This window comes from Podarcis tiliguerta (genome assembly GCF_965153285.1).
Source record: "Podarcis tiliguerta genome assembly, chromosome: 4".
Classification (NCBI taxonomy): domain Eukaryota; kingdom Metazoa; phylum Chordata; class Lepidosauria; order Squamata; family Lacertidae; genus Podarcis; species Podarcis tiliguerta.
Genome location: NC_139537.1, coordinates 74018373 through 74038452, shown reverse-complemented (window position 1 = coordinate 74038452; position 20080 = coordinate 74018373). Strand labels below are relative to the sequence as shown.

The 20080-nt window shown below is 40.5% G+C and overlaps 1 protein-coding gene and 1 long non-coding RNA gene across 2 annotated transcripts in view; one reads left to right on the top strand and one right to left on the bottom strand.

Moving 5' to 3' along the window:
• The first annotated feature begins 2792 nt into the window (after nt 1-2792).
• LOC310676422 lies at nt 2793-5237 on the top strand. The gene is made up of 2 exons (XR_014510558.1): nt 2793-3030; nt 3407-5237. It is a non-coding gene; the product is annotated as an uncharacterized lncRNA (long non-coding RNA).
• MRPS9 (mitochondrial ribosomal protein S9) overlaps nt 5223-20080 on the bottom strand; it is a 39154-nt gene continuing 24296 nt past the window's right edge. Inside the window, exons 6-11 of the mRNA XM_083438004.1 lie at nt 16758-16846; nt 14058-14133; nt 11279-11447; nt 8051-8159; nt 6431-6600; nt 5223-5429 (exon numbers count right to left, since the gene is read on the bottom strand). Of these exons, the coding sequence (XP_083294130.1) occupies nt 5338-5429; nt 6431-6600; nt 8051-8159; nt 11279-11447; nt 14058-14133; nt 16758-16846 (705 nt within the window). The 3' untranslated portion in view covers nt 5223-5337. The remainder of the gene's footprint in view (nt 5430-6430; nt 6601-8050; nt 8160-11278; nt 11448-14057; nt 14134-16757; nt 16847-20080) is intronic.

Genomic DNA, 20080 nt, shown 5'->3' with positions numbered 1-20080 from the left:
CATCTTCATAAAACATAATAGATTGCTAATTATCCACTGGAATGAAAGTCAAGCTTCAAGAGCAGCTTAGGTGGGGAAGAAGGGTCCACAAGGGAGAGAGGGAAAACATCTCATCACAAGAATCAAAGTCAGGAAGGCAGTGCCATGATTCAAGAGATGCTGGTTTATAAAACATTTTGGAGCATTTATTCATGATGTTTGCATAAAAGGGACCCTGACAACAGAGATCTTCAAGAAGCTTTCTTCAAAATGAAGAAAACAAGATTGATCAGGAACATATATCCTAAGAGTGAATATTCCTTTTTAAAGGGCAACCCAGAGGTGATTTGACAACCACCATACATTAAAGGGCAATGTATCTGCAAATATTTTGGGGTCCTCCAATAGTTAGATCCAAATTATCCATGGAAGACAATCATACTCAGTTATGAGTGATCACCAAAGAAGGTCAGTAGTCATGGTGACTCTAATTATTATTGCTTAAACATTTTAAAGCAATAATTAGAGTCACCATGACTACTCACCTTCTTCTTTGGTGATCACTCATAACCGAGTAAGATTGTCTTCCATGAACACAGTCTTAACAGTGAGTCCGGAGGCCACAGTGGGGACATAGGTTTCCGGGCAGGAGTTGATCACATCGAAGATTTGCCAAGCATGCCTTCCTCTAAGCTTATTTCTCCTTTTTGTCCTGAGTTCGTGCGTCTTCAAAGTCCATGATACGTTTGGTAAAGGCTCCCCAATTAGGAGTGCTCGCAGGCCAGTGCCTCCCAATTTTCTGTGCTTATAACTGCATTTTTTAAGATTTGCCTTGAGAGCGTATTTAAACCACCAGTCTACCAGTACAGTGGTACCTTGGGTTAAGAACTCAATTCGTTCTGGAGGTCCATTCTTAACTTGAAACTATTCTTAACCTGAAGCACCACTTTAGCTAATGGGGCCTCCCACTGCTGCCACACCGCCAGAACACGATTTCTGTTCTCATCCTGAAGCAAAGTTCTTAACCCGAGGTATTATTTCTGGGTTAGCGGAGTCTGTAACCTGAAGCGTATGTAACCCGAGGTGCCACTGTATTTCGCTTTTCATTCTACTGACTCACCTTACAGGGTTCTTGCTAGTGCTATGTTAGCGATAATCTACAAGCAGATTTGTCCACACTATCAGAAATACTGCAGGGTTTTTTTGTGTCCATCCCACTTTAAGACAGGCTGCAGCCGCTCCAGAACCGTGCAGTGATTGCTAAGTGGAATACCTGGACATGCAGCCATTACCTTTATGCTGAGGGAACGGCACTGGCTACTGACTAGTCACAGGGCCTTGTAAACGTTTATTAACATTATAAAGCCCACAAAAACTTGGGGGCAGGGTACTCATCCCAATACAGACTTCTAAGATCACCCAGGGAAACGGTACTCATGGCACCACTCTACAGAACATAGGATGATAGCTCTAAAATGGGCAATTTCTGCTGCTGCTACACCACTTTGGAACGCCTTTCACTCTGCCATACGTGAAGCAACAATTATTTGCTTCAGATATCTTCAGATGTATCTGTTTGTGCCAGCTTTCCCTGGTCTCTGAATCAATGGGCTTCTGTTTTGATATTGATTTAAGTGTTTTTATGTTGATTCATACTGTTGCACACCACTTGGAAACGTTCAAAACATTAAGCAGTTTTGAAATACTTTTAAATTTAATTCAATAAATACAATATTCTAAGGGGGGAAAATACTTTAAAAAGATGGAAGAGTAAAGCTAAAGGCATCGTACAGGTATCAAGCCTGTGTTAGTCTCTCATTCTTCTGAAAATTCACTTTTTGGAAGAAGAGCCATTGGCGAAAAACAGGATGACAATGACTGGATGATGGCGTCGTGCAGATACCTCATAAACAGTAAGTGAAGAATGGCAATTCCACTCTAAGCACGTGGTGTGGAAGCATCTTCCCCAAAACGGTCAGAAAAAAAGTTGTGCTCCATCTGGCTTCTCTGCAAAATCTTCTGGTGCAAATTAAAATTTCAAGGGTTGGGTGTTCTTTGGTTCGGTTCAGACATGCTGGTCTAAATAGCTTGTCAAAATATTGGTGCTGCTGGCTTCTCAGAGAGGAATGCCAGGATTTCCTCTTTTCAGAACCTGCTTTTCTTTTGCATCTTTAAGTACAGTGGTGCCCCGCAAGACGAATGCCTCGCAAGACGGAAAACCCGCAAGACGAAAGGGTTTTCCGTTTGCAGAGGCGCTTCGCAGGACGAATTTCCCTATGGGCTTGCTTCGCAAGACGAAAAACGACGAAAAAATTTTGAATTTTTTTTTTTTGCTCCAAAACCCCTTATTTTGAATCGCTAAGCTGCTAAAATCATTTTAGCAGCAAAACCGCTAATCCCCCACCCCTTAAAAAGCCGTTTTTAGCCCTTAAATCGCTAATAGCGCTACTCCGTCAATGGACTTGCTTCGCAAGACGAAAAAACCGCAAGACGAAAAGACCCGCGGAACGGATTCTTTTCGTCTTGCGAGGCACCACTGTACATTATTTACATTGGGAGGGTAGGCAGCTGCTCTCTCTGGGCAATGACAACAAAACATTGTGGTCACCCACAATGCACTATCCAGCTTCTTTTCTTGCAACTACTGCATTGTCACCTGTATAGGCTGTGGTTCACAGGCTGGGCTCCATAGAAAGCCACTGTCCATAGAAAAGCTTGCTATGGAAGATGTGGGGGGGGGGGCACATCTTTGAAGTTGTTAAATGTTACAAATATTATGCATAAATGTATCCTTTCGACTTGCTGGGAAATCACCTAGCTTTAAAAATCATATAAAATCAACTCCTTTGCTAGTTTCCTTCATTCCATCGCCAATTTGCTTCATCAGCCAAGGACATGGAAACCACTCCGTCCCCGCCATAATCCCTCAAGCGGGAGGTCACTCACAGGAGTACTCACTCATAGGTGTCAATCGCTGGGCAAAGGCACTCTTCCGGACTTGCCCAGGTGGCAGACTATGCAAACCAAAGTTCTATTGACCCTTTGTAGTAGGTGCTTGCTAGGTTGGCAGGCGCTAGGACCGAACGGCGGGAGCGCACCCCGCCGCGGGGATTCGAACCGCCGACCTTTTGATCAGCAAACCCTAGGTGCTGAGGCTTTTATCCACAGCGCCACCCACGTCCCAACCTAGCAGTTCAAAAGCACCCCCAGGGGCAAGTAGATAAATAGGGACCGCTTACTAGCGGGAAGGTAAACGGCGTTTCGTGTGCAGCTCTCGCTCACCAGAGCAGCAATGTCACGCTGGCCACGTGACCCGGAAGTGTCTTCGGACAGCGCTGGCCCCCGGCCTCTTGAGTGAGATGGGCGCACAACCCTAGAGTCTGTCAAGACTGGCCCGTACGGGCAGGGGTACCTTTACCTTTAGTAGGTGCTTAGAATGTACTTCCCAATACACATCCTGTATCTGCCTGTTGCCCCAACACATTCCTCCTATGTTAATCATGTATAACCCTTCCTTTTTCTGATATAGCAATGATGTAGTGGTGATGCTTAATGAACTGTATGCTGGGATAAAAGAGAAACTTTTAAAAGTCCTTGTCACCCCATCCTCGGGGTTCAAAATTCCTCTTTGAACCCGCTGCGCAATAAACTCTGGTCTACAGCTATTTGCTCCGACTGAAGTCCATCCTTTATTCCGCAGGGACCCATGGGCTCTGCCTGACGAGCTGCGTGACTGAGCAGCCTCGCACCTAGATTTTTCCGTAACAGCTGGTAATTGAATTTATCAACACAGTTTTAGATTCCTAGAATTGTAGAGTTGGAAGGGACCCTGAGGATCATCCAGTCCAACCCCCTGCAATGCAGGACTGTGCAGCCGACCCATACAGGGATCAAACTTGCAACCTTGGCGTGATCAGCACAACACACTAACCAACTGAGCTATCCAGGCTGTTGTTTACAATGGCAAGAGATAATGATCATGCAATGCACCAATACAGAGACATGCTATTTACCTACTGCCTGAATTCACTGTATCTGTTCCTGTATAGCTCATACAATTATTCCTCTATCCTCAGTGGGTCTTTGACATTAACGTAAGTCTCCCACAGCATTCCTCCCCTCCCAAATAATAATTGTTAGGGCTAGTAATTAAGATTATCATAGTACATTAACTGTATGATAATTGCATAAATCTGCATACGAATAAAATAATTCTGGAGAGAGCAAAAAAAAAAGCATTCTTCACTTTTAGATAATGCATACAGGTGTTGAAGCATGAATTATTTTAGAGAAGATGTCTCTTAAGATGCTATCTGCTTCCTGGGGTTTTGGTAATGACTTGGATTAAACACAGGCTGCCTGATTAACAGGGACACCTTTTTAGTTTATCAAAAGGTTTGCAAATTGATTACTCTAACCAATCAACTAATTATTGCAACCCTCATAATGTTCAAGCAATTAAAAACCCTCCAAATTAGTGACCTTACTTACACTAGTTAGGCAGCAATGCAAAAGAAGAAGAAGAAGAAGAAGAAGTATTGTGTAAAATGGTCTGGGCTCTAACAATATCTGAGCTCATGATTTAAATAGTTTCATAAGCATATGTGTGTTAAAAAGTCTGATGCAATTCTACACAATCTCCACATTTCCTTATTTTTGCCCCCTTTGGAAACCTATGTAATTTTGTAAGGTAGACTGTAAACAGCTCCATCTTGTGGTAAGAAGGTTGTATTGACAGCCAGAATTAAATTCAATTTTAAAAACTGATTAAAATAGTTTGTGTGTGCTGCAAAGAAGGTATACATTTTTCATGCAAACAGTGACTTGGGGCATCACAGATTGTAAATACGACTTGCATATGATGACAGAACATAGACCAACCATGCTGTTTTCAGAAAGAGGATTCCTAATAGTTTCACCAAGGAAGAAATAATTCATTGCCTTGCTTTTTCATACTGAAGGCTCAATACCTTTGTACCTTCTGCTTTAACAACAAAGGGCAGAGCTTTTGTAGAGCACCTCACATTGCCTCCCTATTCGTCCTACAACTGCAGCCTCGTTCTGTACTTCCTTCCATGTCTAGCTGCCTCTATCCTGTCCCCACGTTTATTAAAGTTAGTTCCCGCTGCTCATTCAGTAGGAAAGCAACTTTGACATCAAGCAAGTTTAATCCCTCCAACTGATACCTCTTTTTGTTTTGTCCTTTTCGTAAAAGAAGAAAAAACATGAATGGGAATTTGGGGTAGGTGGGAGAGAAACAATTTAATTACAAATATATAGAGATATATTTACACACATCCACATGTCTAAAATTTATCCATCGCAACAGCTGCAATGCACTTTGTTTCACTTCTGAATTTAGCGCTTCTGCCAGGTGAACTTTTTGCGGGATCCCGCTTGGCCGGGCTTCTTCCGCTCTCTCACACGTGGATCAACTGCTAGGAGACCAGCTGCAGGGGCGAGAGAAAGGTTAGAAGAAGTTCATTCACGGTGCTTCTATACTACACCCAGAACAGCAGCTGAACTTGGGAGAAGAAAACAGGAAGGTGCAAGCTGAAGCCCAGTGGGATGAGATAAGCTAATGATGAGATTGTACACTTAAAAATATGAAGTACGTTTCCATTGTTTCTGGATTGTATTTTTTGGTTTTTGTTTCTTATCAAACACAAATGTTTAAATGTTTTTAAAGGTTTTGGTTTCTTATCAAAGACAAATGTTTAAATGATTATTTATGTAGACAAGGATTAAGCGTAAAGTATTGGTTGTGTTTAGAACAGATTTATGAAAGATTTAGAAAACTTATTGATTAGAATATTTGTATGAGATTGTATGGGAAAAATACCGAACAACAGATACAAATTTGTTTAAAATGTATATAGGAAGTGCAGTGTAAGCGATGGAAGTCAATCAATGAAGTTTTATTTGTTGAGATATTTGTGGAGTGAATTTGGAGGAAATTCTTCCAAGTTTTCTCCTTTTTCCAATTTTTTCCTCTTTTCTTTTCATCCTTTTCTCTTTTTTGTTCTTTTTATATATTTGTGTGCTTATCTGAAAAATATATGTATGTATTTTGCTTGTATTTTGTATTATGTTAAATAAAATTTAATAAAAAAATAAAAATATGAAGCACGACCACTTTTCATGAGTGGGTTTCATAAGAGTTGCAGCCAATGGATTCCATGCCTCAAGGAATAGGTTTCTGTTCAGGCAGCAAGAATTCCTCTTTTTCTCCCTCCCCCTCATCTGCTCTGGATGGTTGGGGGACCTTCTGGAGCAATTTTTTTTTTGGGTGGGGGTGTACAAAGGGATTGCTGGGGGTGGAAGAGGAAAGAAGGGTGAAGTCCTGCTGTGTGAATGGATGTCCACTTAAGCAATGCTTGGATTCAGCCCAAACATTTATAATGCAAAACACAAAGATGAGCCAGGGCAACTTTCTTCTTCATGATGATACCTTGCCTCATGGACTCCACCTCGTTTTCGGTGACGAAGCTGCACAACGCTCTTGCGGAAGCTAAGCGGATCGCTCCGGCCTGCGCTGCTCTTCCTCCCCCAGAAACAGAGCAGACCATGTTGTGCTTCTCCAGGCGATCGAGAAACTGGAAGGGGAACATCAGCTGTTCTCTGAAAAACATACAAATGAATCCAGCATTATTGGCTCATGCAGTCCAGTTGTAACACCAGCAATCAGGGAGACAGGTGGAAGTGATCTACATCAGTGGTTCCCGATCTTTCCCCACAAAATTGTGGAGGGTCTGGATAGACCACTTGTTTATTTCCCCCCCCCCCCTTGTTGTATCAACTGTAATGCACTGTGCTAGATGCTGTATGGTTTTTAGTTGCATTTTTATCCCTCCTTTCACTTCTTTTATGTTGCATATATAGATTCCATAAAATTCAGCTTGCCTTTAATGGCAAACATAGCATGGTTGCCAGCAAAATGATGTTAATATAAAGCTATGTCAAATGAAAACTCCCAAGGCAAATATCTAGAACAGGCTCATTTGCAAAGAAAGAAAGATAACCAACATAACCCTCTCTCTATTTCTTCTCTCTTTTGCAGTGCCACAGACAACAAACAAACGAGTTTTGTTAAGATTCTAGAAGGCTGCATTTGGCTTGGTGGGGAACAATTTATGCAGGCCTCTAAAGATCAGTTTCCAATAAGGAAACTGCAGCCTTCTTGTGAGTTTAAATGCATCAATCTAGCCTTAGTTACAAACAGGATGCCTTTGGTCCAATCTGGTAGGGCTCTTGCATAAATGGCACCTAGAATACCCCTCTGTTCCAATCTGTGCCCAAGATTAACTAGACTAGGTGCATTATATCTCTGAAATGCTGGCTTGATAAATGGATTTGCATCATCACTCTCTCATGTTGCATGGAATGTTTTCTCAAGTGGAACAATCCACTTGGTGAGAAGATGAACAAACAGAGCTTCAGATCAGTTTCAAGGTGGCCCCAGGATTCCAACTTGTATTAGGTGCTATGACAAAAGATCATGCAGACTTCTTATCCAGTTTGAGTGCAAAAAACAAAAACACAGTGATAGAAGGAAATAGTTTAGCCCAGGAGAGAAACATTTTTTATTTTTAATATATTTAGGCCACTCGTTCAGCCATAGTCTAATTGTTTACAAATGCTTTTGACTCTGGTGTTTTTCAGTGCAATCCTGCAATTGGGGATCCCAGGTTTTATCCGGTGGCATGGAAGAGTCTCCAGGTGAGATCTCTTTAGTCCATCATCTTCCTGGAAGTCCTCTTGATGGGCGGTGTTCAATTCAGACATTTGTGACTTTGGTTAAACAATGGCAAGAAATAAGATGCTTCCAATTTTTTGTAAGTATTGATGGTAGGGTGGTGTGCACATGTAATACAACCTCAATCTTTAAACAAAAATGAAAACTGAAGAAACTAAGAAACCTATACAACTCATATCCCTACCTTCCTCTCGAAGTCACCCAGCGCAGCAGTCTTTGCTAAGACTAGAATGGCTATAGTCTTTGTTTCAGCAACATATCCCCTTGAATTTTTTTTAATAAAATAACTATCTACAGTAAACGTAGTTCACTCACCTGTCCTGCAAGACTGGAAAGTAAAGTATATAATCATCTCCATTTATAGTAATTTTCCCACTTCCATTGTCATAAACCTTAACAGTTGCTTTTGCTGTCTTTCTCCAGCCTTGAAAAAATAACACACGTTTATATTTAGCATCTCAAAAATCACACGTGGCATCCTCATCATGGGAAAATCCTAGCAAAAGTGAAATTCTCTCATAATAAATATTATTTAATCCAAGTTCATCACACAACATTCTTTCCTAGCCAATTGCAATACTGCCCATGTTTCTTTTTCCTATGAGGAAAAGTTTCTATTTGTAATGTAACAAAAGCTATTTTATCCATCCTGAAGCCCAATACTGATTTAGTGCCTAAATTTGTTCCGGAATGGGAAAGACTTGAGTTGCCAGCCTTTTCACACTTCCGTATGGGTGAAGCTGCCTCAGTTGTTCAGGTAATGGAAACAACAGAGAGTCCATCTCATAGCCAATAAATAGGGACTGTTATTCTAGGTATTGGCCATTGAGTGGGTTCTGATGCTTCCTGTTTATCTGTGGTTGCTAAAATGATACCAAGGAAATTTGCATTATTATTATTATTTATTATTTAGCTGCTGGGAAACCCAAGTGGTATGGATAAGCCCTGAGATTAGTATTATTGTCTTATGGCAGAGACACTGGCATCTTTCGACAACAAAGGCTTTACACATAATCTCTCTCCATCCGTGCAAGTAGTTGTTATAAAAATACTGAAAAGATTTGAATAAATTGAAAAAAGGGATAAACAGCAAGAACAAAAATGTCTCATCCCATTAAAGAAAAATGGGACATGGTGGATAAAATATTCATATTGCCGCCATTGCTATGAATATTTCTTTTTTTCCTCCAGCAGAGGGAAGCATACTCTGAGAATTCAAAATGGCAGCCAGCATCTTCAACAGAGAAACTGGATTTTGATAAGATAGTTAGTTTGATTCAGACCTATACAACATACATGGAGAATTATTCATTAATAGTGACCCAAAACTCTGTTTAAGCATAAATACTTAGCAGCTCGTCTCATTTACTTCAAATTAAATTAGATATACCTAAAGCCACAGGACTTCAGATAAAGTGATTTTTAAGGTTAGCTAAATGTGCCAATTGCAAGATTTTAGGGCAGTGAGATTTCCCCAGCTGTTGATTATTGTTGATTAATTTCTGTTTGATTTTACAATTTTTAAAACTGTCGTAAGCAGCACTGAGAACAGCAAATGCAATGGAATGGTAGGCTATAAGTATTTTAAATAATAAGTATGAAGAAATGATGGACCTGGACCTTAAGGCAACTTGTTGCGAACTGGGAAGAACGTTTATCTACGAAGAAACGGCACATTAGTCCAATCAATGGCTGTGTTCATACATCCTAGTAATTTATAGCTAATTGTTTACTGTGAATGTGCAGATGCACACACAACACCATTCCGCTAGGGTGAAAAGGAGCACCAAACCATAATCCCCGATTTAGCATTATTTCCAAACTAGGGATCATGGTTTGTTCAACTCCAAACCAACCCTGATTTGAAGCCAAGCTTCTTCTTAGCTTCAGATCATAGTTTGGAGTCAAACAAACACAGCTTGTTACAATCCGCAGTTCAGATGTACTGTTAAGTTAGAGATCGTGGTATGTTGCTCTTGGTATGGGATGAGCAATGTGGGAGTAATCTCTGTGTTCACAGTAAAACAGTAACTGCGGCTTACCACGGCATGTGAACAGGTCATACATGGGACTATGTCTATGTTTTTAAGACTGCAATCCCATATTCACTTTCCTGGGAGTAAGTCCCACTGAACTCAGTTACAAATTGTTTTGATCAAGCCCATTATGCATTTAGGGATGTAAGAAAATAAAATGATGCAATCTACTACTGATACAAAGAATGCTTTCAAAAACAAATTCCTTAGGTTTCAGATAATCTTTACACTGAAAATCTTTAAACAAAAGATTATGCTTTTCAACAAATACCCGCATTTTGTTTGATTAAGTCTCGTTGGTATGAAAATATCACCAGCATGTTTAGAAGATTCAGCCATAGTCTATAATCTTTCTCAGCACAGACAGTAATATTAAATGGAAGAATTAACACACATACAAGCCCAGAATCTTATCAATCTGAGTCACTGTGGTGTTGTGAAAACTGGGTTAACAACAGGTAAAATTTGAACAGCTTTGCTTGTTAAGAAAATAAGGTACTGAACTAGCCCAAATGAACTGTCAGGTTAAAAAAACCCCACATAAATGAGAAATAAATGCTTAATAGATACAGTCATAATGCATTGTGTTCTTTTATCACGAAACCAGGTGTGAATACAGCCTGATCGTAAGCCTGTGTGTTTACTCAGAAGTAAAGCCCAGTGACTTCAATGGGACTACTATGTGCGATTTTCCCGCATACATCTGCCAAATTGTTATCTGCCCACCCAAGGAAAGCTACCAATGGGTCCTTATGCCCTAGCAAAACAATTTCATGAAACAAGTACGACAACATTTCACATTTCACCACAAATCTTGGGGCAGCATTTCTTGGTTCAACATCATAGGAGAATAGGAAGCTGCCTTATGATCCATCTTGCACAGACCTCTGATCCATCTTACACAGTACTGTCAACACATTGACTGACAGCTGCCCTTCAGAGTTTAAGACAAGAGGTGCTCACAGCACTATCTGGAAATGCTGTGGAATTTGAACCTGTGTCCTTCTGTAAAGGTAAAGGGACCCCTGACCATTAGGTCCAGTCGTGACCGACTCTGGGGTTGCGCGCTCATCTTGCTTTATTGGCCTAGGGAGCTGGCGTATAGCTTCCGGGTCATGTGGCCAGCATGACTAAGCCACTTCTGGTGAACCAGAGCAGCACACGGAAACGTTGTTTACCTTCCCGCCGGATTGGTACCTATTTATCTACTTGCACATTGACGTGCTTTCGAACTGCTAGGAGCTGGGACCGAGCAACGGGAGCTCACCCCATCACGGGGATTCGAACCGCCAATCTTCTGATCAGCAAGTCCTAGGCTTTGTGGTTTAACCCACAGCGCCACCCTCTGTGCCCTTCTGTATACAACGCAAATGCTCTAGCCCTGAGCTATGGCCCTTTCCATGCTTGTGAATGGACAACCAGGAAAATATCAGAACATATTTTATTTCTCAGGCCTACCAAGAACTAGCCTTCTCTCTACAAAGGAAAAACAAGAACAAAAAGTTACCTTCTGCAGTACTGAAGGCCAGGCCCTGCTCATCATACTGTAGGGGTTCTATGTTCTGCTTTTTGGATTGCACAGGTAATTGCTTACGGAATTTTTGCACATAATCATCTTCAATCTCATGGCACGGCATTGCGACCAGTTTTTCTAGCAGCTGAATACACCGTGAATACTGTAGACAATAAAAAATATCATTAAGGGGTTGGGGGTGCAAGTGTAATTGCATTTGCCAACAACTTCTATTTTTACATGCACGATCTTTCCAGTTCTGCTCTTATTGATAACTTTTGACAGGATGACACTTCTCCATTTGCATGCTGCTTTCAAAACAACATGCAGATGTATCATTTTCTATGTGAATAATGATACCTAATCCTTTTTTTTTTAACCCTAGCAACAAATGAATCCAGAATTCAAAAAAATGCAACCAACCTCTTTGTAAGACGGGATTACCACATTAAAATGAAGTTCATCTTAATTTTCAAAGAAATATTTTGCAGGCCTCAAAACAGAATCCAATTCTTTGATGAAGAGTGGCAAGAGGTAAGCTTCCCAACTCATTTCAAACAAGTTGATATGTACATTTAAATGGAAATAATTTTATTTTCCTAAACGCCACTTCTTAGGTGATTATATTTCGTAATACATACGGAAAATGTGTATCTATGCCACTGGCTGTTCAGTCGGGAGTTACTTTAAATGTTTATAATTTTCTTTTCAAACCAAACAATCAAGCTTCTTAAAAATTCAAGAGATACTTGACTTAAAGGGCAACCTCTTGAAATAAATTATCCTTTGCTACTGTGTGCTTCGCTCCCTACATCGTGAACATGTGATTAGAAAGTAAAACGCCGCACTGCTAGTACATGGTCTTGTTAATAAGGCTTATCTGAAGGCCTTGTGGCATCAAGAAATTTAAGAAGCGGCTGTAAGTATAAAGTCTTTCACACACTGGCACACATGTTTGTGTTGATGACGAATGTTGTATTGATGACCACAGATTTTAAATACCTGTTTAGTGCACACACAAAAGACAGAAATAAAGAACAGAATTAATGGGGGGGGGGGGAGAGCAACAGAGGTGACATAATGAAGATGCAGGTAATTCTTTGTACAGAGTACCTGATCTCTCATCATAGCCTTTTTATTACAAGTAATTCAACTGGCAGATGTAGAAATATTTGTTTGGCACAAGCCCTCTTTACTTGTTCCTCTCCACACAATTATAATCACATGGAGATGCACCCACTGCCTTTGGGGCCACACCATCCTTGACCCTTCCTGCTCTCTACATATTTTGGAGAATGTTGTTAAAGAGAAGCCTGCTGAACGCCCCTAAACACTTCCCACAAAGGGGAGCGAGCCTGAGTGCGCAATAGGCTTTCCCTTTACAAACATCCCCCCTAAAGCAGCGGTTCTCAACCTGTGGGTCCCCAGATGTTGTTGGACTACAACTCCCATCATCCCTAGCTAGCAAGGCCAGAGCTCAGGGATGATGGGAGTTGTAGTACAACAACATCTGGGGACCCACAGGTTGAGAACCGCTGCCCTAAAGTGTGAGCAGTGGGGAAAGGCAGGACCAGCAGGGGACCCAATAGTGGGGTCAGGGGTGCAGCCCTGCATGCTCTCTTCACACAACTACCATCACATGGAGACTAACAAATGAAAAGGTTATCCTAGGTCCCCCAAAATATTCTGCATATTACACACTTACACACTTACACACTTACACACACACACACACACACTGTTGTACATTTGTTTAACACCACCACAACATGCAAGGGATTATATAGGGCCAGCACATTACGAGCCGTTATTATTTTGTTTCTGCAGTGTTCTTGTTGATTTTATGTTTCTCTTAATAAATAAGCTCTTTGTTATGGGGTTCCCTGCTGCACCACCGCTGTGAGAAGTAAAGTGCCTTCCAGGTCTCCAACCTTTAGGCAGTACTGCCCCCACCTTGCTTTTAAGTTTCCAAGTCAACAGGCAGCAGGGAAGCTCACAGCTTTAAAGCGCTTATCTTGGGATTTAGGAAACCACCCACATCCTCTCTTCATATTCCCTGCTTCCACAAGCCTGTTGCCAGAGTGGCCAGGCTCATGGGAAACAAAGCAGTGAAGTAAAGCGACAAGCCAATCCTCCCGTTTTCCAAATAAGAGTTCATTTAAGGGAAAAAATAGTGATTAAGAATGCATATTAAAATTAAAACAAACTTAGGATCTAGCTAGCCTTACACTTTCAGCAAGCTAGGAAGTTCAGCTTGCATGCCTGGAAAATGCATGACTCTTTGAGATGTTTCAATGAAACCAAAGAAAATTAAAAAAACCACTTTGGGTGGCAGAAGGTTGGATAGGGAAAGGCCAACCAATGAGGAAGAGAACCGGGACACCAGGAAGCAGGTCAAATATACAGGAAACTTTTGCAGATGGATGCTTGGGACAATTATCATTTTGTTCAAACAGGGGAAGAAGTTAAACTGGAAGGATCTCCTCTTGGGTTCCTGTCAGACAGATTTAACTAAAGAGAAGTACTGCTTTGAGAGAACCCATTCAGTCTCTCACAATTTTAGTGGACAAGTTGTCCAAATGTGGCTTACGTAATTTGTATAGGAATCAATACAGATTCTTCCATATGTGTGTTTATGTGCACGAAAGAGACCAAGAACATGAATAATTCCTGTCTCCAAGGAAAAGATTTTTTCAGAATCCTTAAAGAAAAACCCATGTAGCTGTTCCGTTAAAATACAAGGTTCATTAAATAAAGGAGATTAATTACTCACATCTTGATCTGACAGTTTTTCCACTATCATTTCTTCCAATTCCTCTTTAATCAGCCATCTGCTGCCAATCAGGTTTCTGTTTAAAATATCACATATATTCTCTTTTTAACTAATCATGCAATTAGACTAAGATTGCAAAGGGCCACACATACAGTCACACTTCATTTGGAAATATACTTGTCTTTTACTTTGAAAAAGTGCAAGTTACATTTACAAACTTTCTATTCCCAAAAGCAAAGAGCAGTAGCTCCGGTGTCATAATTTTACTTTATTAACAAGTAATATTTCTAAAGTGGTTGGGAGATAAAAGTCCGGGCATCAGTTTAGTTTAAAGGCAACTTTCAGCAGCATTCTAATGTGTATGTAAACCAGCTGTACCAGAATGAAATTTAATACGCAAGATTTCAAAAAACACAACACAAAAGATCGCAAACATAGCAAGAAATAGTATTTCGTCTTCCCCATAACTCTTCCCTTCTATCTAGAGGTAATTTCAGGGTGTGAAGCACTGAAGTAGAAAGGGAATACAAAGTCTTCTGGGATTTCAACACCTTATCTAGATCAGCTCTGGTGCAAAACAGACTGACCAGTTGCTGGCCAATTGCAGAACACTCAGTTCCTGGAGGGATGACGTGCATCAAAAAGAGATGTGGTAAAACACAGTAGGGGCAGCATAGGATTGGATTAGCCACAATTTGAAAACAAAAATAACTATCTTACTGTCTTGCCATGTGCTGCAGGCAAAAGAGAAACCAGGCATTCTCTGGTGTTGTTTGTTTCATACATCTTGTATATCACCACACGGTGGACAGCGGAAAGATGAGCGCCCCCTGGGCTTGGTGCCGTTCATTTATCAGCTTGTTCCTCTGCCCTTTAGGCTGTTTACTTTCCTTCTGTTCTTCTCATGCTTACTTTTCCTGAACGGCTTTATCTTTTATCCCTCATTCTACCTCTTCGCTTCATTTTTCAAGAAAGGAATTCTGTCTCTTCATGCTAACCTTTCCCTCCAGTTGAAACCTATTGAAACCTTACCTTTCACCAAGGCTATGTACACACCATACATTTAAAACACCCACTCAAAGGGAAATAATCAAAAAATGGTTGGGAGCTGCAGTTTACCTTGCAAAGAGCACCCTTAACAAGCTACAGCTTTGAGAATTCTTGGGGTGGGTTTGCTTTAAATGCATGGCGTGTATGTAGCCCAGGCCTAGTCTGGGGTGCTGCTGTTGTTTTTTGGAAGTCTTTTAACCTTCTTGTCAGGGATTTCCACTGTCACTGTTTTTCCAGTGCTCGGCTTCAACTTCCTCCTCCAATTTCATTTTCTTTTGGCCTTCCTAATCCACACCTTGGATAAGTCTTCCTTACACCACCACTCCAAGTAATGGCTCATCCTTTGGTACCAGCTGTTTCTCCTCAGCAAACGATTAGTTTCCTGAAGGTGTCCCAGTGCCAATTCATTCTGACATATCTTGGCTCTGCACACAATCATTTGGATGACGATCAATCCAAGGCAAAGAGGGAAGGCATACAGAGGAGGCTGTCCTCCATGAGGAAATCATTTCTAAATGTGAAAGCAAAGCAAAGACGGTGGAGAATCTCTTTTGGGGCTGTTACATTCACTACAGGGATACTAGCAAAAGTGACATGTGCAGTTTCAACTCTTAATCAAGGAGGTGAAAGGCAAGTCTCACTGTCAAGACTGTGTTTGCTCTTCTTTCCTGCTCTAAGTTCTGCTCTTCTTCCAAGCTAGGCAATTATTATACTCTTCTCCCACAGACTCTTATCACTCACTGTCTGAGCTATCTCTGCTTTAACTTTGACTCATTCCTAAAATCTTTCACTTCATCCGTCTCCCTCATATACCACTGAAAAGCTTACATTAGAAACACAATAAAGCCAGAGTATGACAAACCTAGACAACATCTTAAAAAGCAGAGACATCACCTTGCCAACAAAGGTCCGTATAGTTAAAGCTATGGTTTTCCTAGTAGTGATGTATGGAAGTGAGAGCTGGACCATAAAGAAGGCTGATCGCTGAAGAATTGATGCTTTTGAATTATGGTCTGGAGGAGACTCTTGAGAGTCCCATGGACTGCAAGAAGATCAAACCTCTTCATTCTGAAGGAAATCAGCCCTAAGTGCTCACTGGAAGGACAGATCGTGAAGCTGAGGCTCCAATACTTTGGCCACCTCATGAGAAGAGAAGACTCCCTGGAAAAGACCCTGATGCTGGGAAAGATGGAGGGCACAAGGAGAAGGGGACGACAGAGGACAAGATGGTTGGATAGTGTTCTCGAAGCTACCAGAATGAGTTTGACTAAACTGCAGGAGGCAGTGGAAGACAGGAGTGCCTGGCATGCTCTGGTCCATGGGGTCACGAAGAGTCGGACACGACTAAACGACTAAACAACAACAACCTATCAACTCTCCACTCCTCAATAGTCTCCTTTGCTTACCTCCCAATTCTCACCTATTTTAGACCATTTTGCATTGACACCATCTCCTCCCACCACTGGTCCTGCTAGCTAGGAATGATGGGAGTTGTAGTCCAACAACATCTGGGGACCCAAGTTGAGAAAATCTGGCCTAGGCTAATAATACCACATAGCATGATATATCTTGAAAATATTTGTATGAGAACTGCATCTGCATCTCTCATCCCCAACATACTTTCGTTATGATCACACAGAGACAACTTACAACTGGGATTTGTTCTCAGGTGGTAATAATCCTTGAGCACGCATTCGTTCTTGGTGTTCCTCAATATGAAGTAGCTTACCATACAATTCCTAGAATAGATAAAAGGGTGAGCTCCACTTAAAACCTTCTGCTGAAAATTTTGGCATCAAATATCACTTAGAAGTTCAACATTAATGTCTCACAACTAATGTAACTAATCTGTAGAAAGGACTCTATTACCTGAAAATGGAGACAATGTACGTGCTTTTGTAACCCAAGAAAATCCTTAAGAAAAACAATTATTGTGTGTGTGTATGTTAGAAGTTCAACTGCAAGAATACAGTACCACAACGCCCATATTTGCCCCCGAACTGTGGTACAAAGGGGCATAGCACATATCTTAACTAATTTCAGTTATAACAAACCATTGTGACCAGTGGTTTGTCTGTAGTAATAACCAAAATAAAAACAATGTAATTCTTCAAACAATCTAGGCTCTTTAGCTATAGAATCACCCCATTTAAGCCAGAACACAAAAGAATAAGGACATTTATCCGATTGCAACTTCCTAAAAAGAGGTTCTGATTGAGCACTCAGCAATGGTGTATTTGTCTCTAAACAAACCATAAGTGATAAGCCGAGAACAAACCTTGCCTTCCAACTGTGGTTTGTTTGGAGAGAAACAAACCACAAGTCCAAGTTGCACATAATGGTAAATCAGCTGTTGGTTTGTTTCCTCCCAGGACAGCAATAGCAAGAGCCAGGGAGTAGCACACTATAAAGCAGCATGCTGCTCGATCATATAAAACTGTAGTTTATTGATTTATATTTAATTATGGTTTAAATTGTAATATTATACGTAAAGCAGGCCTGAGTTTGTGAAAACCCAATCAAGAAAGGTTCTGTCAACAGGGGCAGGGCTGGTTCACTACATTTCTTGGCTCCTAAGAAAATTATTCAGCATTTGGACTCAGCTATACAGCTGCCAATAAAACGTTTTAAGTGTGTTTTAAGTGCAATATACAATGTGACACTAGATGGCGATGGAAAGCCTTATGAAAAATTCATTGTATTTTTAAAAACACTTTTTAAAGAAAGCATTTCAGAATGTTTTTTTTTTATGTGTGTAGATTCCACCTTTGAATCAAGTTCCAGGAACTGTTATAATTTCTATTACATTCTTCTATACATACCAGCAACCCAGGCAATTCAGGACCTTTGGAAGAGGGTGGGATAAGAGATGGTCTTGCCCATGTAAGAAATACAGCACTGCTGACTACCCTTTTAAAATGGAAGCTTGTCACACGAAGCTAGCCAAACCATAAAAATTACAGTGCACACTGGCACATTCATCTCTATTCTTCTCTATAACAATCTGATAGCAGGCTCTGAAAACTTCCTTCAAGCCTATGGGGGAAGATTACAGGTTGCTATGTCCCATTATCCTTGTGAGGTCCTTCATTCTTGAGATTGGTAATGATGCTCTACATGGATGGAAGAAGAGGAAGATGTTGCTTCACTTATTGTGTTAGCTGGAATTATAGTTCGTTCCTAAAGCTACATGGCCACTTTTACTCCATTATGATTCTAACCACATGGTGAATTGTTCATTTCCCATTTGTAGCCATGCAGTGAACAAATGGTTACCTACACTTGGGATCTGTCTTGTAGTTTCGCAGACTGAAACCTTTAGACATTTGCACACCAATATGTTTTTGGAGCCCTTACCAAATAACCTCTCTAGTTTCAGAGTCTTCAGAGCTTACTATGCCTGGACATTTTCAAGTTTCTCTGTGAATTCAAGGACTGCAAACTTTTAAAAAGAGTCAAGCTGTGCACCAGACTCACAGCCAATGGTGCATGCAATGCAAACACAACCTTGATAACCATGCTGTCTTCCTGAACACTGGCAAAAAAATCCCTTCTCCGGGCCCTGTTATAATGCTGTGTGAATGTGGCTAGGTCATAATAGCCCACAAGATACTGTATAGCTCCTCAAGGGATGGGCATTTTCAGTTCATCTTTGGCTAAATGTATTTCACCACCTATTTTTCTCAAATACAGTCTACATGAAAAAAAAAGATAACCTAAAGAGTTTTTATCTACTGACAAGGGTACATTGTGACATGGGAATTTTTACTTGCTCATTTCAGATTCCATTTCCTTCATTCCTCAAAACACTCTGGCTGTTCTTAAATTTTATTGATGTGCATAGCTATAAAGGAAGGCATGTGCAAAATTATTTGCAGGATAACAAATCAATGGGCAGGATAATGATGCATGCTATCTTGCAATGGTATAAGAATCTGAGAAGCATGTCACTCGGCAAATGTTCACATCTGAAGCATTTCAAAAAGGAATTCCTGCTTCTTCAGAACGGATAGGTGAAGATTTAACTAACAGTTTCCAGAGGCAACAGCAAAGTCATAAATATACATGTCTATATCCCTTACAAATGTGGCCATTATGCAGTAGATTTTATAAGATACTTGTGAGCCATATATATATTGTCATAAAACAGGAGGACTGCGTCCTCGATCTTGTCAATTAACAAGACAGGCAGTTTTAAACAAAGCTGTTGCTGAATAGTAAGTTAAGAGCAAGCACCAGGCTACTGGATCTTTGAAATATATCTTGAACAAACATAGTAGGTTATCAACATCATCAATATATTTACACTTAGTTCTCTTGCCCCCAGGCTCAGAAGCACTGGAGAGAGGAAACAGGTGGAGTTCATATGCAACCAATATCTTAAAATGCCGACACAGATTCTATAAGTTGCTGTTAGTTGGAAAACATCCTTCTGGTCTGTTTTTGTATTCTGTTTCTTAATTTGTTACATATAGCTGTACATATACGACATAACATGTTTGGGTTTCCAATGCCATTTAAAACAAACCAGTGATGCAACCTTGTAAAAGATGAATGATATTCTGAAGACTTCTAGTACAGCGGTTCCCAACTGGTGGTTTGCACAAATTTAAGAATTTAAGGGGTTAAGACATTTCAGGATGCAGCTGAATTTGCAACTAAAGAAACCATTTACAGCCTAAACTCTTTTCAACAAACAGAGAAACAAAGATGAAACTGGGAATAGAAATGCTAAAGTAGTAATAAGCTTTAACATGTAAGCAGCATATGAAATGGAATATACAAGATGGATGGTGGTCAGTGTAGATGCTACAAGGAAGCCTATTCATACTGCATCAAGTAAGCTATATAAATGGCAGGGTGGTTGGCTCAACTGAAATAAAGAACTGAAATATGACAGTAAAGCAAATGGTAATTGACACATGTAGGCAAAATGTATTTTATAAAATTTTTAAATACTGCAAATTATAAAA